The sequence below is a fragment of the Acipenser ruthenus genome, chromosome 47, assembly GCF_902713425.1.
Source record: "Acipenser ruthenus chromosome 47, fAciRut3.2 maternal haplotype, whole genome shotgun sequence".
Lineage (NCBI taxonomy): Eukaryota > Metazoa > Chordata > Actinopteri > Acipenseriformes > Acipenseridae > Acipenser > Acipenser ruthenus.
In genome coordinates, this window is record NC_081235.1 from 6,549,180 (window position 1) to 6,574,256 (window position 25,077).

A 25,077-nucleotide genomic window follows, 5' to 3' on the forward strand; every position below is an offset into this window, starting at 1 on the left:
TAAAATGAGAAACTCAGAGGGTCTGTTATGAAGCCAAGTACTGTAAATACTATATCGGTCAGTCATACAAGTCTATTTAAACTCGACATGTGAAGTTGGTGAGCAGCTATGGAAGTAAGCATTGTACAAATATTGAGAGACGGGGAGGGAGAAAGCATGGCCACACAATTTAGTATGAATGCATAAATAAAAATAACATGCTCACTATCTATATATATCTATATATATCTATATATATCTATATATCTATATCTATATCTATATCTATATCTATATCTTTATCAGTCTTTTGAAAGATCTCTTAAATAAAAGTCTTTGTGATCTCTGCATTTGATTAAAAAATAGTGTTCTGTTTCTTTGTAGTTTTCTGGAGAGATTGGAGAGAGAATGAAGGAAAGCTATGGAGATTTTTGCAGTCATCACAGTGAAGCCGTCAACTATTATAAAGAACTGCTACAGAATAACAAAAAGTTCCAGAACTTGATTAGGGTAAGGAAGATGCATCTTTCCCAGCGTTAAGACAAGGTAGATGACTAAATAAAATACGTCTTTAGCCCTTTTCTGGTGGGTTAAGAAGATGTGTTTGCTGCATCGTATTTAAATAATCAAATGGTTGTCTCAGTTTGATGTATAGAACTGTGTTTTTTTCTTGCAGAAAATTAATAACCTTTCTATAGTAAGGAGACTAGGAGTGCCGGAGTGTATCCTGTTGGTCACTCAGCGCATCACAAAGTATCCTGTATTGGTGGAAAGAATTATACAGAACACGGAAGGTAATGAAATGGGTTTTAATAAAAAAAAATGTAAAAAGTGCCAGATTCACTAAGCAATCTCAAATGAGCTAGTAAGTGGGTTATTCAGCCAATTTTCCTGTTAACTTGTTGCAGGTGAGCTCATTCACGTGGAATGTGAAATCTTTACACCAGTGGTTTCAAGAAGAAACGTCATGCTTTCAGCTACACATAGTGACAGTCCTGTACAAGTAGGGCTTTTGTGTTTTTGCAGTTTAAAGGCTTTTCGTAGGTCAAGCCTGTCGTCACAGGGATTATTTTTCCAGTAAATCAATCCATCTCGGAGTTGCCCAGCAGTACTTTATTGTGGTGTGTTGAGGGCTGTTAAAATTGAAATAACAGCGCAGTTGGGAATCCCCCTGTTCTAGTTGCATTGTATTTGTTTGTGTTTCATAAACCCGATTTTTTTATATAAAAAAAAAAGATAACTTTTTTTTCTTTAGTTGGTTCAGAAGACCACGAGGAGCTGACCCGAGCTTTGGGCCTTATTAAAGACGCCATCACACAAGTAGATGCCAAAGTCAACGACTACGAGAATAAAACTAGGCTTAAAGACATTGCCAGCAAAATGGAGCCCAAATCTTCTGGGAAATTCAAAGACGGGCGCTTATTCGGCAAGGAGGAGATACTGAAGGGGAGACGACGGCTCTTGCATGAAGGAATGGTTTATTGGAAAGCTGCTTCGGGGCGTCTTAAAGGTAATTTTATATACAGTTATTTTTATAGAGTCTTCCTTGTCCTCATAATATTAAGAAACGAGCGGAATGATGTACCTTATTCTTTTTCTTATCTGTTTTGTTTTAGATATTCTGGCTGTGCTTCTTACTGATGTACTTTTGTTAATACAAGAAAAGGACCAAAAATATACATTTGCTACTGTGGTAAGTGTTTAATAAACAGTGTTCTTTTAATATTAGGAACTCATAAATACATTCTGTCAAGTTTATTGTCCTTTTTAAATATCAAGTACATACTTTAGTGACCTCTGCTGGATAGTAGGGGGAGCTTCTGGAAAAGTCAAAAGGTGGGATTTTAATAGAATTTAAAAAAAAAAAAAAAAAAATAGATCTTAAATGTACTTTATTAATTGTGATTACCACAAAAGAAAATGTATCGCAGTTATTTTTTTAATACAAGTGCCCATAATGTCCCCACAGGATAGCAAACCGTCGGTGATCTCCCTGCAGAAGCTAATTGTGCGAGAAGTGGCCCACGAGGAGAAAGCGATGTTCTTGATATGTGCCTCCTCAGCAGAGCCAGAGATGTATGAAATTCACACCACCTCCAAAGAGGAGCGCAACACCTGGATGAACTTGATCCGCCAGGCGGCAGAAAGGTAGCAAGCGGCCAGCAACTCATCCACAACTAACGAATCACAAATTCAGAAGTAAAGCTGTTCATTTTAAAACACTTTACAGTCAAAGTTGCTCATAACATTCAAGGGAACAGTGAATATTAACTTTCAAGATCCACTGAAGTACTCAATTTGGCTGTTGGTTCGTCAGTACTTTAATATAATGTAGGTTTGATTTGTGATTTATTCAGGGTTCAGTATGAGTTGACCAATGATCTTTTTGGAAGTGTTTCTGTATTTGGTAAAGTCACATGATTATTTTGTTATTTATTTATTTTTTTCAAGTTGTCCTGATGTAGAGGAAGGAGTTTCAAGTGACCCGGAGGAAGAACGCAGACTGGCTGAGGCACGAGCCCTTAAATTAAAAGAATTCCAAGGTACATTGTTGGGGGAAACCATTTGTATTTTCCCTAAAAACTGGAAAAGGTTCAAAGTTAAATGCTAAATATTCATGCAAGTCAACATTAAAAGTTGAAAAATTGTAAACATGAACTCAGTAGCCACATATTTATTATCTTTACTTGTATTACAAGCTCATTATACATATTTAATGTTGTTTAGTAGTTATATTTGGTGGCAAGCTGTTGGGGAAAACTAACGACATGACTTCTCCAAACCGAAAAGGTGACAAAACAAGAGGAAATGATGCACTGATTGTATTCAAATATGTTTTTTTTTTTTTCTTTTAACCAGAGCGCCTGATTTCTAAAGACAGACAGATTGTGCAGAGCCTCAGTGAGAAGCTGCAGATCTTCACTGAGATCTCAGAGGTGATGAGCGGGCTTGAAGACTCGACTCAGGGGGCCCGCTCCCGGCTGCTGGTGCGTGGAGACCCCTCTGACACGCTGCTGGGGGAGCAGCTTCTCAAGGATGCCATCGCTGAAGGTACAGGCAGTGAAAAGGAAATCCAGGAAAATGCCGTAGCAGTTTGACACGTTTCTGGTTTTCCAATGCATGTGAAAGACCCACTTGCAGCCACTGAGACTCTAAAATGGACTGTAGCTAAAACAATTGCTGAATGTTCATCTGACTACAATAAAGGCACCAGGATTCTGTATTTTAGAACTAATACGTCTAGTCTGTTGTTGGTGGTTGGTGGTTTTTGGAAGTATACAGACATATTGATCCCATAGTACTGTTTGACACATTCCTGGTTTTATTTAGATTAATTGTACCCTGTGGGATTTGTATTGGCCTGCCTATGTTGACTTAATTACAATAGTTAAAATAAAACAAATCCTTTTCAGCTAATTGAGTTTTGAAAGTTTTATGTATACGTGCAATACCCTGTGCATTTTTAAATACCTGGTTGAAAGTCTGCATCTTTGAATCGTTGCTTCTCAGTTGAAAATCTTCAGAACCTGCTGATTTCCCATGGGAGGGATGTGAGCTGGCAACCTGAAGACGGGCTGGGGTCCTCAGGGTTACCACGGCGGGCAGAGACGTTTGGAGGATATGAATCCAGTCCCACCGTTATGAATAAAAGTAAGTCTGTAATGCTTGATGCAATATACAAGGCTTCTTAACAACTTGAGCAAAATCATTTTTTGTTGCAACGTTCACCTAGAAAAAAAAAATTAGATGGATATAAATCTATATCATTATATTTATTTATTTTTTCAATTTAAGACCTGGTAAATAACATGTAATTAACATGATTGCCTTGACTTGAAATTTCTTCAACTTGTAATGCAATTATTTCATCTTTTTCTCGGTATTACAAGTATGTGCTTTGATGCTGACTGTCATTGCTCTTCCTGCAGATGGCAGCATGAAGAAAAAGTCTTACACTGTGTCTTACACTGGGGAACACAAGCTGAGAGAAAGGAGAGGCCAGCTGACAAGCTGTGACCCCGAGCTGCAGGACCTGTGGGGCGATGAAGGAGCACAACAAATGGTAACCAATTCCTATCATTCAGCACTTAATACACCTATTTAAAAATACTAGCAATTCACTTATTATTACCGAATTATATTATACAATACTATAGGTATAGTGTTTAGGTCCAGTGTTTCAGTATGAAGTTTTTATTTATTTATTTATTTTTATTTTCAGGCTGATGAAGTACCAGAAAAAAGTTGGCATAATGTGTGGAGCCCTCCCTTTCACGAATCGGAGGTACATTTTTATTGCATTGCAGTAGTAATTTATTACTTTAGAAGCTTACTCCCTTTTTATTTTATTGCCAGTGACATCATCCGAGTACAAGTATTGGTTTCCAAGTACGATTGCAAGAAATGGGTTCTCCGCACACCCCTAGTTTAAATATTTGTCACTGAATATATTACGTTTTCTTGAGTGTTTCTACATTTTAGTAATCCACACCCAATTGTAGAATAAAAAAAAAAATCTAGTAAAGTGTTTATGCAGTTGTATGTTCAAAACATTAAATCAGACTATAAAATTCTTACATAATCTAGTGTGGAGAAATACTTGAGTCTTGAGTGAAGTACTGTGCTGGTACAACAGGGGTCGCAGGGGTTTGGAGTGTGTTACAAGGCTATGACACATTCAAGGATGTTGTCACCTGAACCCAGGGATTGTATTACTGCCCTGTAACATGTTGACAAGCCAGCTGCTATTTATATTGCACCGTATATACGCAAACATGTTGAAGGGCTTTCTTTTTTTTATAATACACTGAACAAATAAAGGGGAGTCATTAACTGAACGTAAAAGCAAAAATAAGTAAGTTGGCATTTTTTTAGAGAATCTTTGTTTCAATCCGTCTCTGATTTGCTGTACCAACAAACATTTGAAAATAATCTTGATTAAAAAGTAGGTTTACCACATCAATGCACCATATCATTGATGTGGTAAACATACTTTCTAATCACCCTGTATATCTGTCTGTATGAGTGATGTCGCCTGCATTGGTGCAGGGTAGAGCCTTTTGCATCGGCTGGTATTGCTTGCATCATCATGAATGCAACACATCTAGAAGACATTGTACAGTATAACTAGACGTAGAAAAAAGTCTTTTTTGTCAGATTTGCAACCAGTTTATTCGCAGCCTGCAGCCCTGTGTCGTAATTTCATTTCTCTGTGATTCAGCGGCACAGATTGATACATTACAATGGTGCGATTTGAGGGAGTATTCTGGTTGAGGAATCATGTTGTCATAAAAAGAACAACTGCGGGTGCATCCCAGTTGCAATCCCGTCACGTTCCAGGTCTGGTAAGCGGACCACGGGCTGAAAACCGCTGATCTAGATGTCTAATAGCAATTGGGCACTCCACGTCACGGAATTGCCAATAATCAACTGGCTTTGTATTGGCCCCATTGCTTTCTATAAATGTTTGTGTTCCCTTGCATGTACTAAAGTAGTTGACTAATCTAATTTTTTTTTCCTCTAGTTTATTCAGAGTGTGCAGACCTTGTCACAGCTGCTTTACAGTCTTCAGGTAATTTGTCTTTGTCTTTTCTTTTATGGTTAGCTCCACTGTAGCCAAACATTTATGAGTCAAGTCAAGCTCTAAGATAAGCCAAATGTATTTCAACTGTGCGCACAAGGTGTTTGCAATGTGACAATCTCCTTTTATGGCAGTGCTTCACTCCCAATCCTTAAATTTTGATTTCAAGCAGGATTTGCCCTGTGTTTTCCAGTGCATGTGAAAGATGGATACTTGAAAGTCAGTAGCTAAAGCGATTGCTCAATGTTCATTAGACGACAATACAAACACCTGGACTCTGTAGTTTACATACATAGCATGTATGCATAAATATTGTGTTACTGTGTAATTCATCAGCTTTAAACATTTAATATACATACACACACATGCAGCTGTGGCCAAAAGTTTTGCATCACCTAGAATTTTATGATTTTAACATTTAAAAAACAAAACAAAAACAAAACTATATGAACATAATTTTAGATATTTTATTTAACGTCAGGTAATCAAAGAAACTACAAAATGGTATCGCAAGTGTCTACCAGAAGCCATAATAGTAGTACAGTATTTCATGTTAGATGTTAGAAATGTGACATTTTTTAATTTGTCAGTTTTTCATTAAGTATATGGGGGAAAACAACTAAAAAGCGGTATGTAATTCAATATGTTAACGTTATTCAGCCGGTTTCATTCGACTTTATGAAGCAAAATGAGGAAAACGTTCTATAGGGTGAAGCAAAACTTCTGGCCATCGCTTTAGAAATAGACTTGTCAAAATATTTTTTAAAGTAGTAATCAATATTATTAGTTCAGTAACTTACATAATCGGTTTATTAAAAAAACAAAAAACGATAACCTTTCATTCTCCCTGTGCGTCAGGCCATCATTGCGCAACAAGACAGCTACATGGAGCTCCAGCGTGCATCGCTGCCGGACCGGGACAGGCAGAACCGGCTGCGGGGCAACGGGCTGCTGGAGCAGGAGAAGCAGCGTAACTTCGAGAAGCAGCGGGAAGAGATGGCCAACTTCCAGAAGCTGCAGAGCCAGCTGCGTCTGGAGCAGCAGCGCTGGGAGCGCGACCGGGAGAAGCAGCGGCGGCTGGCCGAGGTGGAGGAGGATAGGCTGAAGGGGCGCGAGGAGGAGTGCCGGCAGCTCCAGGATCGGCTCCGGATGGAGCACGAGGAGCTGGAGAAGCAGCGGGAGAAGTACCAGCAGGACCTGGAGCGTCTGCGGGAGTCCACGCGGACCGTGGAGAAGGAGAAGGAGCGGGTGGAGCAGCAGAAGTATAATCTGAGGAAGCTCAAGACCATGTCCTTTGCACCAGACACGTCGCAGGTAAGACCCCCCGATTCTGAGACCTCAGCTGCGTTCTACAACTAAAGTGCCGGGTAGGTATTTGAGGAGGGTTAGGTTTGGGGAGGGTTTTTTTTTTGTTTTTTTTTTTTTTGTTTTTTTTTTTTTTTTTTTAACAACCTTACTTTTTTACATGCATCAATGTGCGTTTGTAGTGGTGGTCAGTGTGTTTTGGTTTAGCAGATGTAAATAGCAAGAAAGCTGAATCATGTATGTTGTTCGCAATGTTGTAATGCCAAAGTGTTACCACTTGGAGGCACCTATTGCTCAGAAATGTAGACTGCCTGGATTTTTCAAGTATTCTACTTGTGTTAAATGGATACAGTTTTTTTTTTTTACTGCTGAGTGTGCATCATGATATAAAACACAATTTAGTCAGAATATCTATATTTTGACGGATTGCCAAAATAGCTTGAAAAGGAATATTTATCAAATGTTATCAGATATATATAAAACTCGTAAGCGTTAGATGCCTCGGTTACATCCCCATTGCCCAGATATGCATCCCCTACGGGTGTTAATCATTTTTTAGTAGCTTTACAGAAACCAATATTTTTTTTCTAAACCTGGCAGTTTGACATATTATGCAAGTTGCTGCCTGTCTTAGTTTGTGATGAAGACCAATTAAAAATAATAAAACTTGCGGTTCTATGAGTCATTCCGGAGTTAATAAGGTACATTTTTTTTATCGTCTTTTTCATTTTCATCTTGCGCTTTTCTTCAAGGCCTCTGGCTGTATCTGAATTAGGCTGTGTAAGTTATTTTATCTGGGAACAGGGAAAGGCAAGGTGAAAAAGAGGAACTTCTTTACCTGTGTAGTGTTTTTAATCTATTGAAGTCGTCTAGATTGGCTTAAATAAATACTATTAATCAAACCTGTGTATGACAACCATGGTCAAGAGACCAGCTAAAAATGACAGCAATAAATTGAGGCTATATATATATATATATATGTATGTATGTATGTGTATATATATATATATATATGTATGTATGTATGTATGTATGAATGAATGAGAGAATAGAATGAGAAATAAGACCATGCAGCAGGTTTTTCCTTTGCTTGCAGCTCAATGGCAGCAGAGGAATATAACTGCCGTGAGCAACATACTGCTAGTTAGTACAGTGTGCTTAAATAAGGGTGAGCTGGGCCCTAGCAGAGTTTAACCGGTTTATCTTCTCCTCATGTACTTGTGAGACCTGTTTACTGATGGGGTGATGGATAACAAAGACTGTTCCGTGGGAAAATGCACTAAACTTTGTAATTTGAATATTGTTTATACCAGTCAAGCAGAAAGTAGCCCAGGGTGGAGGCAAGTTACTGCTTACTACTTCATGCAATGGAACAATTACATTTATTTAAGCATTTTATGAATTGAACACCGCCCCACCCCCCCTTTTTAATCATTGCCTTTTTTTTTTATTCTAGCAAGTACAGTATTTAACAAACCTTCTTGCATAACACACGTTGCACACATGACACAGCCAGATGCAGTGCTAGCCACTCCAGGCTATTTAGCTTTTCTGTTTGCCACAGTCCCACGCTGGTAGTTTTTAATACCCATGTCCGTCCAGTTCTTGGTATTTTATTTGAGTTTTCTTTTTTTTTTTTGTTACAACAGCTTTGCACTGCAAGTAACAAGCTCTGGTGTGTCTCTAATTCCACCTATAATAAAGCCTGGAATGCTCATTCATTTTAAAGCAAGAACTGGCACATGGCCAGCACACATTATTATTATTATTATTATTATTATTATTATTCTCATGTCAGTCAGGTCTTTGTGCTCCTGTTCTTTCTCTCCTATTTTATTTTTCTTCTTGAAACACTACAGTACGTTACAGAGTATAACTTGAAAGTTAAACAACGCAGCATCTGTTTTCTCTATAAATAATAATACAGACGCACACTTGCTAGGGAAAGGTGGTGCCGCAATACAATGCATTTATCTGTGCTCTGCCGGTTTGCTGCAGATTTCTCCAGGGTTATGGCTTGACAGGTCAGGACGCCTCCTTTTAAGCCCATACAGGTGTGCGTGAGTTATGAATTGAATTGTGCTGCTTGAAGCAGAATAAAGCGGTGTTCAGATTCTTGGTAAAGCATACTAAAAGCATGCTTGCTCTTTGTAGAGCTTATAAAATGAACGCCACTATCCAGGCATACAGACAGTATGAGGTGATACATTGGTATGCTTTGTGTTACTTGCCTGCAGGTTTACTGCCTTGCTAAACTTCTGTTAGAAGGTTCTTTTGAGGATTTTATTTCTCGTAGCTACTGACGCAACTCTTAGCTATTTGTTTAAGTGAAATTAAACTGCTCTCCCTTTTGGGCATTTGTTAGGTGACCGTGACTTGTCTGCTTTGTGATAAGTTTGCCTTGATCCAAAAAACAATGCCTGAATGAATATATTTCAAATGATATGACAAGTGGAATCACTGTCATTCTAAATCCTGTTGTCCTGCTATAGCACAAAACAGTACAGCTTGGATAAGCAAATGTCACCAAGGGTGCATTGACGGCAAAGTGATTTTTTTATTATCAATAATCGGGACAGACTAGAGGACAAGGATTTTTAATTTTTTTTTTTTTTTAATTTTTGTTTTGACAGTCACTCTATGCGCCCTAGTATAGCTTAATGAGATGGGTTGATTTGACCTTTCATCACATATACAGTAGGTGTGCATATTTTAGATGATTGGCTGGGACCTAAAGATCCATTCACGCGAAGGCTTTTGTTTTGTTTTGAGACCAAGTCATTTTTATATTGCAGTGTGAACACAAAAAGGCCCGTGCAAGGCCACACAATTTCAAACCATAAACGGCGAGGCCATGGTATACCCCGTGAAGCAGCCAGGCAGCCCCTGACTGCTGTTAGCTGTTATGCTGCTGGAAACAGCTGTAACTTATTAGGAGGCCTCGTTTTTGTTGCATTCGTTTAGAGGAGGAGGAGATGGGTTAATACAAATCGTATAACTTATGAATTGTGTGAGAACTGGACATTAGAGTATGTGAACTTGGCATTGAGCAACAGAACAGATTGGCTCTCGTTTTATTTATGTGAACTTGGCATTGAGCAACAAAACGGATTAGCTCTCGTTTTATTTGAAATATATATATATATATATATATATATATGAGCGATTTTAATAAAATGATGCATGGAGTAAGTCCAACTGTCCATTTATTTATTTATTTATTTTAAAAGACTGGTTGTTCTAGAAGTTTTTTTTAATCTTTTAATATAGTTATGTTTTGTACAATGGAAACAGTGTTTTCTTCTATGATGTCATGCTTGAATTCAGATACTGTGCGATTTGGGGAAATCCGATTGTGTTACACAAGAGCTGAAAGGCTCCTTTCATTACCTGTGAACAGAGGAGATATATTTGTCAGATACCATCATAGTGTTGTATTGTATGAGAACTGCCTATGTCCTACTAGTTTTATAGATAAAGTATTTCCTGTTTAACTACAGGAATATTGTTCCGCATCCTGATAATGTAGAGGAAGGATTCTCTTTAATTATTGATTTATTGAGGGGGTTTACTACTAGTCTTTCAAGCGTAAGATTTTTTCATAACACTTCTTTTTACTCCCAGATCAGGTTTAGTGGAAAGTAATCCACTAAAGTAAACGTAGATATGTAGACTTTTTACATTTTGACTTTTATAAGAATTACAATCAGTGAAGCTTCTCATTTGAAGTCTGTAAACCAACTGTATTTTGTAAATAAAGCGCTCCAATAGGGGTCATGTTGTCTTCCGTTCCCCGTGGCTGTAATTAAGACGCTTTGTTCAAAATGCTTCTAGATGCAAGAACACGTACATTCCAAACGTCTTTGAAGTGCAGATGTCTTTTAGTATAAGGTTATACTGTGTGGTTTCCAAATCGGTTTTAGCTGAATTCTGGTCTGCGGTCCATAGTTACTGTCTGGAAGTTACGTATTAACGAAATCATCTAATGTCGTCTATGACATGTACCAGTGTGTGTTATTTTCTCTGCGAGATACCAGTGATTGAGACCATTCTTGACATTAACACTAGGCCCTGCTTGTGTGCATCGGCCTTTCCTTAATTATACAAGTATAACCTCTCTTTTTATGTTCTGATAAGAAAGAAGTGTGCCTAAAACACGCACTTTTGCGTTTTTGGTGTTTATTTATTCTAGGGCCATAACCAGAGTCATTCCATCAGTTTTAATGGAGATGGGTTCCTGAACAGCGAAGGCGCCCTTCAGCTGCCTGTGAAGCCACAGGGCCGTTCAAGTCAGTCTGTGGCAGGGGCAGATTACATGCAGCGGCCCGAAGTCTTACTGAGGCGAGAGAACAGCACGGCAGAGTCCCGGCCCTTGCTCCCCATCAAGTCCGAGGTGCCCATCCACCTGATCAGCACCACCAACCAGCTCCACAAGCAGACTGGCGTGCAACAACGCATCCCCACCAAGCTGGCCCTCCTCTCCTCCAAGGGTAAAGAGAAGGGCAGCAGAGGCAAGGGATCCCACAGGACGGAAAGCGCAGGTCAGCGGGGGGGGGGGACGGGGGACTGGAAGTGTCTGTCCCATCTGCTTGCCATCAACCGTACTGGCAGAAAAGATTAGTCTAGCCTGTGTTATGATGTTCCTCTTTCCCTCCCTCCCTCCTATTTGTCCATGTTATTTTTGATTTTTTATTGCACTGTAAAGGTGTTTTGTTGACTGATTTTGTTGGAAAAGGACAGAAGAGTGACAAGTGATTTGGGTTTTACTTATGTGGGCCTTTTCTTTTTCTTTTTTCTTTTAAACAGCTGCAGACCTGAGGCAGTTGCTACCCCTCAGACTGTCTGGAAAGGAGGATGGTACTTTAAAAACCAAGAGGTCTTGTAGCCCAAACCAAAACTTCCAACAAGGTACAGGAGACATCCCTGAAATGCAGACTGGGTTATTTGTTTGGGTAGAGGGGGAAAAGAGAATTTTTTTTTGGGGGGGGGATGAAGTTATATTTTGTTGAGGTGCTTGAATACAAATTCCTGTCTGTTTCTACCAAATACAGGGATGGAAATAATACTCCCATTGGATAGCAGTTTGATCCATTTCTAGTTTTACTTTTAAGAAACACCTGTGCTAGGAGCCTTATTTCCACCCTTAAAATGGATGTCTATATATTTTGTTTATGCTTTTCTAGAACCAGTAAGCCCTCCAGACAACCATTCCGATGCCACTCATCTGTCCCCACACGGTATGCAGAAACAGAACAGCCAGGGATCGCTGCAGACCCCCTCCCCACAGCCCAGCATCGCCGAGGAGATGACCAAGGAGGACGTCATCTTTTTCTAATCTACCCTCAGGAGAGAGATTTATGGACAGCTGGTTGCACATTAGAAAGATAGGCATTGAACATAATTTAGCTACTGGGGGGGAGTAAAAGGTGGTTTATTTTAAAAATTAAGGTACTTTTGTTTTTAAATTGCAAGGAATGTATTTTAATTTTGCCAGTAACCTGTGTTTATAATTAACCGAGTGTAATTTTAATCCTGATCGATAGCCCATAGATGTAATTACCCCTGTGATTCGTTACATGAAGAGATTCGATTTATCATTTTTTTAATGGTTTATTTACTTGCATTTCCAAAGACCAAGACTTCCTGATGCAACCGAAACAGGTGGCGTTAGCGCTAGTTGGCTCTGTAGGAAGTATTTGAAATATTTTTTAAAACCCACTTGACAGTGAAGCATTAAAACACTGCTGTGAGGAGTTGTTGTTGTTAAATACATGTTCTGCACTAGTAATCGTTCTCAATAACTGGGGAGGATCTCAAGGAAAGTACGTGCAGTAAGAATACGTTACCCGATAAGCGCTATGCTTGGAGAGCCACACTTATTCATATAGCAGACAACAGTCACACTGAACATAAAAAGGGCAGCAGCACCACATTGTGATTTTGCTCTGAAATTTGGTAAATCCGCTTGGGTTAGCCTACATTCAGTCAAGCACCCAGTGGAAAGCTGTGATTTGGATTCGGCAACACTCTTATTGGTCTGCATGACAAGCCTTAGTCGAGGGACAGTTGAAAGGCGTACAGGTTTAGTGGATCGGTCATGCTGCTTTTAAACTTTAAGTGCTTAATCAGCCTCACAATGCCTGACTACTACTAGATATTATCAACGACTTGCTGTGACCAGCTTCATTTCCCAACCTGTCCTCAAGCAAGCACTTGTGGGACCAGCTTGGGAGACCAAGTCTAAACAGACACTCCACTGGCACTCCCAGGGTGCAGTATATTCTTATTCTGGGTGTCTCACTTTGGGGGTCAGAGGCTAAAGCAATAGTAACATGTATCATTCTATCACTTACAGACTTTCAATAAGTACACGGCATACAGAAGATAACAAAAAGTACTATACCGTGAATTGTAGGTATCTTTTTAAGAATAAGTCATTCCCAAGGCATGGGTTACCATGAGATAAACTGAGGTAACTGGGTTCTTATTTTGAGTTTGACAAGTGTGTGTAAAGGGTAGGGGGGGGTTCTTTTCAGGACTGCATTCGTGAAAATGGAGATCTGGAAACGGGAGGGGCTTGGTTTGAAAATTTAAGAGGTGCTGACCTGTAGTTTTACTGTTCTGTAACAAAATGGTTATCACATTGTGTTCTAGCCCATATCTATCTTGCACAAATCCAGACTGCCACCCCTTACTCACAATTATATGTGTAGAAATGCGTCAGACTGGCTCTGGGACAGCAATGTATTTGTTCATTGTTTTAATAATATACACACACCACTCCCCTCAACTCAACAGTGTAACTTCATGCCCAGGTTATTCATTTAACTTCCTTATGAAAAGGCCAACGATGCTACTGTATCTGGTTCAAGTTTGCCAAAGCTTTAATACTTGTTTTTTATATAAATATATATTTAGGTAATTCTATTTACAACATGGGGAGGTGGGGGGAGCTCAACTTGTAGTAACAACCTAATATTGCGGTTTAAAGGGTCACTTAAAATAAATGTTATCTCTGTGCATGTGTTTAAAACAGCAACCCACTGCACAGCTTACAGGTCTAACAGGAATGCATTCTAGTAGGGCTGTGATCACACCCAAAAAAACTTTACGGGACACGGTGGTGCCTAAATATTTATGTGAAAACTGTACATATATTTTTTTCCTTATTTATTTTCTCTAATAGAATTGTACTTGCATTTTTTTTATTGCTCGTTTTTGCTGATTTTAGTAAGGATGAGATTTTTGTTATTTGATTACTGATAGACGATTGGTAAATGCAGAAATGACTGCAAACTTCCTTCAGTCTCGTGCTCCTTCTGCAGAAAAGGCAGCAGCTATTGTTTTGCTTGTTATTAAACAAAAAAAAAATAGTAATAAATCATGTTGATTAGTCTTAAAATATTAAAAGGGTGATCAGAATATACTAGCATTCGCTACTTAAAGTTCAAACTAGAAACAAAAACTGATTTGGATTTGAGGATTTATTTTTTTTTTTACCCAAAAAAGTGTTTCTAAACTTTTAGCAGTTCCAGTACTCTGGGTCTTGAAATGCTTGAGAATATAAGCTTGAGACAGTTTTACTGAAGGAAATTGAACACTTTTTTGTTTTATCTTTGTAATCGAATCATTCCTTGTGACTGCCAAGGATAATAATGGAGTATCTTTTAGTTTCAAGAGAACACGCACGCGCACATACAAATCTGCTTACAGCACCTTGTTGCAGGTTTAAGCTTTAGTAGTTGTGCCATTGTGTACTGTCAATAAATACTGGCTTTTTTTATTTTTTTTATTTGTATAAATGCATTTCTTTTATTTTTTTATATGAACTGTTGAGCACTTTATAACATTTCTGCATATGAAGTACTGTTCTTGGGGTGCACTCTACAAAAGCTGCAGTTGCATTTTTATATAAATAAATAATAATAAAAAAAAAACATGCTAATGCAACAAGCAGTTTGCTATTTTTTTTTTATTTTATTTTGGTTATGTAGCTGAAACTGCGCCACTGTCTTAACTGGCTTCTCTAGCTAGTCCCTCTTTTTATACAAAGATGGTATAGTCCTGTGTATTTCTTACACTATTTGGAAAAGTTCACATTTTTTAAAGGGGTGTTACGGAATATATATATATATATATATATATATATATATATATATATATATATATATATACCTTTACATTCAGTATATATGTTGTAAATAATGGAGATTTTCTGTACTGCCAATTACACTGTAGACACCTATTTGTAGGTCATTGTTTGTTTTAATGCTGTAAAATGAAAGGGGAAATGAATGTTTAAATACTGTATTTTGTTTAATTTGTGCACTTCTTCTGTATGTCAATTGTTAACAAAATCTGTAGCACACCGAACAATTATTTTTACAATTGTGTTATCCACTGCATAGAGAACTGCAGAATTACAAAACCTGCCATCGAATGAAAAAAGTGATTTTAGCAATTAAAAAAAAAGCATTTCCTTTGAGATTCATGTTTGGTTTATTGTTTTCTTCTTTCTTCTTTCTTCTGCATGTTAATCTCTTCTCCATCCTCTGGGATTATAAAGGACATTTAAAAGTACACTGTTTAAATTCACATTTGCTCCATAAACCAGTATTTTAATTCAAAAGCTTAGTTTTGTATGTAGCTCTGCTATTTCTTCTTGCTCAAAGTATACTGTACATTATTAGCAGTTACTTTCCTTGTACAAATTGTGTACCCTACAGTGGAACATGGGCTCTGAAAATCTGACTTCCTTTCAAATATTTATTCAATACATTTTGTTTGAAAAGAACACTTGCATTGTAATAAACAAGGTGATTCCAATAACAACGTACAATACAGGAGGGGGGAAAAAACATCAATACAAATCTTGTTTGAATACAGTGTGAAAAGACCCTAAGCTTTTAAACCTGAACCTCTCTCTTTCCCCCCACCCCCCTCCCTCCTCTGCTCTTTAAAATGTAGTGGTTTGTGTGATTTTAATTTGCAATGGGATTGGTTCACTTAACCTGGCAGCGACCCAGGCTGATGTAATCGGAATGTGTCCTTCCTTTTGAAGAGTTGAAGCTGATTTTATGGGCTGTATGTTGGTTCTGTTTCAATTCTTTTTATGAACATTTTTCAAAAATATAATTTGCGATTGATTACAAAAAAAAGTACAGAACAATAATTACAGAACAAACAAAAATCATTTGAATTTCCGTTTTTGAAATAATCTGATGTTAAATAATTGATAGAATGAGAATATAAAATGTGAACTCTTTAAGGGGTCCTAACAGTGGGGCCCCATGTTTTTAAAAAGCAGCTCAGTCCACCTCGATCATTCTGCAACAGCATTTCCAAGTGTAAAGTGTGAAGCATGCGATGCTTCCACGCTCAGAAATATGCTCTCTATTCCCCTTTCCAGTATTTTATAACTAGTTACTTTTAATAGTATTGATGTATAGCTTAATAAAATGATGAATTATTTTTGGTTCTGAAACATTCATGAGTCACCTAAGGGAGATGTAATAGTAATTGCATGGTTTATTTAAGGTAGGAGAAAATCGCTCCTCTTTGAAATGTTACTGATGTTAAAAAATGGCTGTATTAAGATCCAACACTGTTTAAACATCATTGAAATAGACCACTATGTATGCGTTTTACTTGGAGAAGCAGGTTGATACAGGTATTCTGGTGCATGCATTCCAGGTAAAACAAATGTAAGGCTGTTTTGTAATTGTCTGATACGTAAAAAAAAAAAAAAAAAAAAAAAACCACGTAAAACAAAAACGATCATTTCAGGTTTCCAACGTGGGAAGCAAAGAAAGACTGACAAAGCTTTATTGTTCCGTAGAAAGTCTTATCGGAAAGGATTAACAACTGCATTTCCTTGATGATGGCTTTTATCTGAAAAACTCATCTGTCAGCAAATGTCTAAATAATGCATCCTTTGTGAAGAGTGTTTTCTTTAGCAGTCTTGTAACCTTGGGGGGAAATTGTTTTGCGATTTTTGATTATTTTGCATTTTTTGATTGCTTTTTCAAACGGTGCCTTCATAAACTTTGTGGGTTTGTTACCTAGCAATGCACAACAGAGCTAATTTGCAACAACTCTCCCTCCAATTATTAAAACTGAACATTCGTCCCTTTGTATCATCTTCCCAATCCCAAAGTACAAATATTCTCATTTGAATAATAGCATGCTTAAGGGAACTGTCCTTATATACCTTTACATTCAGTATATATGTTGTAAATAATGGAGATTTTCTGTACTGCCAATTACACTGTAGACACCTATTTGTAGGTCATTGTTTGTTTTAATGCTGTAAAATGAAAGGGGAAATGAATGTTTAAATACTGTATTTTGTTTAATTTGTGCACTTCTTCTGTATGTCAATTGTTAACAAAATCTGTAGCACACCGAACAATTATTTTTACAATTGTGTTATCCACTGCATAGAGAACTGCAGAATTACAAAACCTGCCATCGAATGAAAAAAGTGATTTTAGCAATTAAAAAAAAGCATTTCCTTTGAGATTCATGTTTGGTTTATTGTTTTCTTCTTTCTTCTTTCTTCTGCATGTTAATCTCTTCTCCATCCTCTGGGATTATAAAAGACATTTAAAAGTACACTGTTTAAATTCACATTTGCTCCATAAACCAGTATTTTAATTCAAAAGCTTAGTTTTGTATGTAGCTCTGCTATTTATTCTTGCTCAAAGTATACTGTACATTATTAGCAGTTACTTTCCTTGTACAAATTGTGTACCCTACAGTGGAACATGGGCTCTGAAAATCTGACTTCCTTTCAAATATTTATTCAATACATTTTGTTTGAAAAGAACACTTGCATTGTAATAAACAAGGTGATTCCAATAACAACGTACAATACAGGAGGGGGGAAAAAACATCAATACAAATCTTGTTTGAATACAGTGTGAAAAGACCCTAAGCTTTTAAACCTGAACCTCTCTCTTTCCCCCCACCCCCCTCCCTCCTCTGCTCTTTAAAATGTAGTGGTTTGTGTGATTTTAATTTGCAATGGGATTGGTTCACTTAACCTGGCAGCGACCCAGGCTGATGTAATCGGAATGTGTCCTTCCTTTTGAAGAGTTGAAGCTGATTTTATGGGCTGTATGTTGGTTCTGTTTCAATTCTTTTTATGAACATTTTTCAAAAATATAATTTGCGATTGATTACAAAAAAAAGTACAGAACAATAATTACAGAACAAACAAAAATCATTAGAATTTCCGTTTTTGAAATAATCTGATGTTAAATAATTGATAGAATGAGAATATAAAATGTGAACTCTTTAAGGGGTCCTAACAGTGGGGCCCCATGTTTTTAAAAAGCAGCTCAGTCCACCTCGATCATTCTGCAACAGCATTTCCAAGTGTAAAGTGTGAAGCATGCGATGCTTCCACGCTCAGAAATATGCTCTCTATTCCCCTTTCCAGTATTTTATAACTAGTTACTTTTAATAGTATTGATGTATAGCTTAATAAAATGATGAATTATTTTTGGTTCTGAAACATTCATGAGTCACCTAAGGGAGATGTAATAGTAATTGCATGGTTTATTTAAGGTAGGAGAAAATCGCTCCTCTTTGAAATGTTACTGATGTTAAAAAATGGCTGTATTAAGATCCAACACTGTTTAAACATCATTGAAATAGACCACTATGTATGCGTTTTACTTGGAGAAGCAGGTTGATACAGGTATTCTGGTGCATGCATTCCAGGTAAAACAAATGTAAGGCTGTTTTGTAATTGTCTGATACGTAAAAAAAAAAAAAAAAAAAAAAAAACACGTAAAACAAAAACGATCATTTCAGGTTTCCAACGTGGGAAGCAAAGAAAGACTGACAAAGCTTTATTGTTCCGTAGAAAGTCTTATCGGAAAGGATTAACAACTGCATTTCCTTGATGATGGCTTTTATCTGAAAAACTCATCTGTCAGCAAATGTCTAAATAATGCATCCTTTGTGAAGAGTGTTTTCTTTAGCAGTCTTGTAACCTTGGGGGGAAATTGTTTTGCGATTTTTGATTATTTTGCATTTTTTGATTGCTTTTTCAAACGGTGCCTTCATAAACTTTGTGGGTTTGTTACCTAGCAATGCACAACAGAGCTAATTTGCAACAACTCTCCCTCCAATTATTAAAACTGAACATTCGTCCCTTTGTATCATCTTCCCAATCCCAAAGTACAAATATTCTCATTTGAATAATAGCATGCTTAAGGGAACTGTCCTAGGTGGGGGACAGTTTTCTGCAACCAAAAAGTAGAACTATTTGGGATTTTATTTATAACTCCAAATGCTTTCCCAAACCAATGAGTCACCGACTTTTCCTGACAGTGCATATTCAACAAGAAGAGATTGAACACCCATAGGCGTCATCTCATACACCCCATGAGATGCAGACTTCATATGTGCAGAGTTACACCTCGTAAAACGACCCATGATGTGCTTCTGACCTTGACATCAAGCCTAATATAGCTCTTGTGGTTGTGTCTTAGGCATAGATTCTATTCAAACTTCTGCTTGCTTGTAGCACATTAGGTTGCACCACAGGTGCTGTTTCTGTTAAAACACTAGTTTTACTTTTCAAAGGTTGATACCAATTTATACATTGGCATGTACCAAATAGGCTCCCTTGGCTGTCCCGGCATTCATTCAGATATTACTGGGATTTTAAATTTTGAACTGGTTTTGCCTCCCATACAGTTTCCTGTTTGCACAAAGAGGTTCGGATTACAGGCTCTCTCGGACACTGCCGATTGAGAAACCTAGAGGGATCCCTGCCCAGTTTCTCTTCAAGGCAATAAAGCAATTTGGCTATAAAAACGGTCTGCGTTGGTTTTAAATGGCTGTACTGTAACAGTGTATTAGACTGGGAAATCCAGGTCAAGGCTTTCGGCTCTGTCTGTTCTTCCACCGCACTGACATTTATTACCCTGTTAAAAGGCAGCAGCTCTGTTTTGTTTATATTGATAATTGCCAGGTTGTCTGCGTTACTGAGATAAGACTCCCAAGAATGTACATTTAACCCAATCTATGATCGAGCATTTGAAGTTCCAGTATTGACACATGTGATTCGAAACTGATTGCAGTAAGGATTGGCACTTCAGCCCTGAATCAAAGCCCTGTCATTGAAATTCTGAAAATACTGTTGTGTGTTTTAAATACATGTTTCAGGTCGGATATTTTCACCTACAATGGGAATAAGAGGTCACTATTACTATTACAAATTCTCCAGCACACATGCATTCCAATAGAAATTTTTTTTTTCAGTCAAAACGAGAACAGCTTTCTGCAAAATATTCAAATACTGCACAGCAACAGCCAAATGCATTCAAATGCTGTTCTGTGTCGGATAAGGCGCTGCAGATTTGGGGGGGGGGGGGGGGGTTGGGGGTTAAATTAAGGTCAGGCTTGCACTTCGCTTTAACCTTCAAGTGTTTTGGACATATCCAAAATAACATCATCGGCATAACGTCATTGATCTCCAGCTCCTATCACACTACATGCTGTAGAGCAGAATGATAAATGTGTGCGTTAGGTTTCAGTGTTACAGGACCAACAGGCAGTATCACCCCACTTGCACATACTGGCAATTCCAAGTGCTCAACAGCTATTTGGATGTCGGGTTCCACAACACTGTATCCACTCCTCAGCCACGGACCCAAGCATCAATTTCAGCTTTTCTACCCCACAGCTGCCTTGACTGACCCAGCGTCCAGTTGTAACGGGATGTTGACTTTGGACTGGTTTTGCCGCCAGGATCCCGTGAGGCCGGTGTTGTTTTTGGCCTGGCTTCCAGCGGCAGGGGTAGCATGAAGAAACGAGAGCAGGACCTGGCCTGCACTCGCTGTTCCTGCTAATCGATGCCTCGTGGGAAGGAGGGCTGATTGCTGGTGTCGCCTTGCTGCTTTCACTCCTGCTCGGCTGTGCCCAATGCTTGTGTCATTTAGAAGCTGGGGGATTCGTCACCCACTGTGGCCAATTCTCAATCTCAATCCTAAAATTCTAGGTGATGCAAAACATTTGGTCATAGCTGTAGACCTTTACTCTGTGTGCCAGGAAAAGGCACATTGAAACTCCATAGATAGCCTCTATTGAGACTAATTAATTTCCTAACTGTACAGCTACTGTGTCAAATAACAGCCACAGATGCATCACAAAGTCCAATGGACAATCACTATGGCTATTGTAATGTAACCCTGCACATAGTGCATGAAGGTAAATGCTTGAATAAACCTGCTGGCCGCAACATTTCTCCAACTAGGTGACTGAAAAACAGCCTTCATGGTTTCATGATTTCGTAGTTTATTTTGACCATTCTTGTAATCGCATGTCAACGTGGGGTAAATCTTCAAATTGCAAAAAAAAGCCACATTTCTTACAATTATAAATCGGACGCTACGTGCAATATTATGTGCACACTGAATCTTTAACCTCGTTCCTGTTGCCAGGAATGTAGATTTATTTATCTAATTATTTATTTAAAGACATGGGCTTGTTTGGCTTTCTTCGAATGGGAGGAGGATTGATTGTGGGGCTTCCGTTGCTTTAAAGTTGGAAATATCAAAGACTCAGCTGCAGAATGGAAGTGATTACAGAGCTGATGAGAGAGGGAGAGAGGGAGGGGGGCGGTGGTGCTCCACAGGGATAAACAGAGATTTCAGTACCTAATCTGCAGAGCAAAGATTCCTGTCTGCTACTGAGATGAAGATAAAGTGCTTGGTTGGCAACATGTGTCACAGAGGTAAAACAGTGTGTCCCTATTCCCAATCCTTCCTCACTGTAGACTTTCCTGTGGCTCTACTGAAATCGTATCAGTCTTTAACAGGACAGGGTTATGCAACACTAGCCCTGAATGATTATTGTCTGATTTATGCAATTGTTAGCTGGAAACACTTTTGGTTTCAAGCAACATCCAGCCAGAGTGAACTTAAAAAAGAAAAGGAAACCGTTTAATGCAGTTACTTTGCAGCTACATTATGTAAGTACTGGAACTTGAAATAAAGCAAGTGGTGTTCTTACAGTTTTGCAGTTCCAGGGTGTTACACAGGGTCCTTCCAAAGCTGCTGGGTTTTCAAAAGCTTTCCTGCAGCACGTTTTTAAATGTCCATAAACAAACCAGTGAGCCGCAGGAGGTCTGGGGCTGGCAATAAAAACGCTAGAACAAGTCTTTTTATTACGTGAAAACCTCACACTATACAACCCAGTGACTCTGCCAATAGCAAACAGCTGGCAAGAGAAATGTTTATAAGGGCAGGCTGATATAGAGGGTTTATGTAAGCAGTAATTCAATTATTGAAGGTGTGTATAATATACATCAAAGCATGTTTTCCTGTGCTCCCAAAGTAGTCTAGTACAGGGGCTGTACTGATTCACTATGTAATAATAAGAAGAAGAAGAACTGCTTCCAAAAGCTGAGCAAAATCTAAACAGGATGAAGCCTGAGCAGTTAGCTTTCCTTTGGAACTGAATTTGTGTGTGTGTGGTTTACAGAACTCGCTTTCATGGTATGCAGTGTTTGTTGACACATTTTTATTTTAGATAGTGTAATCTCCATGCATGCCCCAGCTACAGAAACGCCCCCCCCCCCCCCCCTCCGTGCACATCTCTGTCTGTACGGGACTGGTTTTGTGGTGGTGGGGTGCAGATGCACTGCTTAACCCATTAGCATGTAGACAGCGCCCTTTTGAAGAGCAGTACTCTGGCTCAGAGCCTTGCCCTGTACACCGTGCTGTAATGAGCAATGACAACATCAAACACATACAGCAGCTATCTTCCAGTGGTCTGAACCTGTTCCCACTTGTTTGACCACATTCGTTTTTCTATGGTTTCTCCTCCTGTCCTGAAGTTCACTAACCAACATCATTCCCTCTTTCCTTGTATCAGCCATTCACCCCCTTGATCTTTGATGTTCATGCCACCTACAGTACTGAGACATGTGGTTGGATACTATTAAAAGGAAATCATTTTGGGTGGGCTTTGTTCAAAGTTAACGCAAAACCGTAAGTGTTTCTCACGGGCGATGGATAATGATTGCAGTGGGGGTGAAGTCAGGAAGCACTCATATGGCTTGATTGCCAGCAGAGATTTTTGTACGGAACTGCATTGAGAAGGGCGTGCCACCGCAGCCGAGACGTTTATTGAAAACAAGGTACCATAAACATCCGAAGCAATATTCTGTCCTGTCAGCTGAACTAAGCTATAAACAGGGATTCTGTGACAATGAGACGCAAGGCCTTTGGACCTTTTGTCGAAAGTCTCCTGGGCATTTCGATAACGTTTTCATTACCACTCAAGTGCGATAATTAGCTACGGTTTGAGCAGTTGGATGAGCTCTCATTTTCTCAGAGCCTTAATTTATTTCTAACATTTCTTTTTAACCCTTTAAGGGGTCAGGCCACTCCTTTCCCAAACCTGCGCTACCACAGCGTATGCTCCCATTCCTATTTTATATCATCTAGATTTTATTTGCTTACCTGTTTAATATTTTATAAGCAAGGCCAGCGGGTGAAAACGTGGTGTGTTAATAATGGTCTGTATTATAATATTAAACAGCTAAGCAATTAAATATTCTGAAAATGTAGCTGGACTTGCCATTGTCATCAACTGTATCTAAAATACGACAGGCTACATATAGGTGAATAAATAGCTTCACCTCAATAGAGCTCAGAGAAATGCAGCTACTGCAGATGAATTCGAATTTTTGTTTATCATGCATAAAATGTCTCACAGGTGTGTTTGGAGTGCCGTTACTATACAACAGGTATTCGCATGGTTGTAATGTACTAGTAAGTCCAGTAATTACGTACTATATAATACGCATGTACAGAAATATAACCTTGCTGATACCCTCAATCTAAAAAGGAGGGCATTGTTCTACAATGCCTGACTCTATGGTCAACCCCATCTTTCCTTTCATGGATACAGAAGCAATATGAATATGTGTCCCCTATTGCAACATACAAGTATTTATATACAGATCTCACAGACTGCAATGAGTCCTCATCTGTCTTGGAGTCAGCATGGCGCATTGGGAGGGCTGTGTTTTCAGCTGTATCATTAAACCAAGATCCTGCCGGCTTTGCAACCACTGCAGATCTCCGAGCAGATATTACACTAACAAGCAGGGGCAAAATTCATCCAGACATGATTCACTTCCTTCTGAGGAAACGGAGTCACTTGAGAATGTACTGTACATGCATGCAGAGCTTCCCTAGGAAAACACCATAAAACAAGCAGTGTTTGTCAATGAATGAATCTGCATTGTCAGGCTGTGGGGCTGGCCTTGATAGTGGAGACGCACTAGAAACATGCCACTGCTTCTTTCATTTTTGCCCCCAATTCTTTTCATTAAGAGGAACAGAGCCGGGGAGTGCAGGGTGGGTTGACAGAGTTTACATTGTCATATGGTTTAAATGGAATGAGGAAGGCTGTTCAGTCCCTCCATACAAACTCAAAGCCAGGGAAAGGCAGATTTAAAGAAGCTATGATAACAACTCTGTGAGCAACAGAGCCCAGAACCACTCAGAATGCTTGCAAACAGCATCTAAGAGATTTGGTAAGGTTCATTCTGCACTGCTCCTACTCTGCCGTCCTGTTACCATGCTAAGATTTTTTTTCTTTGTCTGGAATTAAGAGTGTACTTTGTCTTTCCCAAGGCTCAGCCGGAACGCAGTAAGGCTGCTGAATTCTTTATCATTTGAATAATGCGGTGTACCGCAGCGGAACAGGGTTCGTATCTGAGCCGATTTCATCCACACACAATAGCTCATTACACATGTCAGAAAAATATGTTGGCCTTCATTAATCCCATCCTTAATTGCCACACAAATCCAAACTTGAAGGTAGCTCAGGAATTTGTGTAATTATGCTTCATGGCATCCGCTTGGCTGGGTTCGAATTGCAGCTGTTTGGTGGGGTTGTGGTTTTGTATCGAGCTCTCAGTAACAGAATGTGGCTTGTTAGAGACAGCAGCACCACATCATCAGGACTGCTCTGGTATGCCCTGTTTCTGTGCTTCATCTTCCTGCTGCCAGAGCAATACACAACACAGCACAGCTTCATTTTCAGAGCGGGCCTCGGGACAACTACAAGTACAAGCTATGTGAACGAAAGAACTTTTCCAGTACAAAAGTCGAAATAAATGTCTTGTTTTCACCCATGAAAAATAAAAATGACGTTGTTTTAAATTAGGCACAAAATGT

At 38.7% G+C, this 25,077-nt stretch overlaps 1 protein-coding gene across 2 annotated transcripts in view; it reads left to right on the forward strand.

Annotated features, from left to right (window-relative positions):
• LOC117428943 (rho guanine nucleotide exchange factor 18-like) overlaps positions 1-17,384 on the forward strand; it is a 48,842-nt gene extending 31,458 nt beyond the window's left edge. For both annotated transcript variants that reach the window (XM_059014337.1, XM_059014336.1), the window contains exons 17-31: positions 364-489; positions 656-773; positions 1,235-1,489; positions 1,596-1,672; positions 1,949-2,127; positions 2,431-2,522; positions 2,839-3,030; positions 3,490-3,630; positions 3,909-4,042; positions 4,202-4,264; positions 5,504-5,551; positions 6,419-6,874; positions 11,058-11,406; positions 11,672-11,773; positions 12,049-17,384. In XM_059014337.1, coding sequence (XP_058870320.1) covers positions 364-489; positions 656-773; positions 1,235-1,489; positions 1,596-1,672; positions 1,949-2,127; positions 2,431-2,522; positions 2,839-3,030; positions 3,490-3,630; positions 3,909-4,042; positions 4,202-4,264; positions 5,504-5,551; positions 6,419-6,874; positions 11,058-11,406; positions 11,672-11,773; positions 12,049-12,200 — 2,484 coding nt within the window. In that variant the 3' untranslated portion in view covers positions 12,201-17,384. The remainder of the gene's footprint in view (positions 1-363; positions 490-655; positions 774-1,234; positions 1,490-1,595; positions 1,673-1,948; positions 2,128-2,430; positions 2,523-2,838; positions 3,031-3,489; positions 3,631-3,908; positions 4,043-4,201; positions 4,265-5,503; positions 5,552-6,418; positions 6,875-11,057; positions 11,407-11,671; positions 11,774-12,048) is intronic.
• The last annotated feature ends 7,693 nt before the right edge of the window (positions 17,385-25,077 follow it).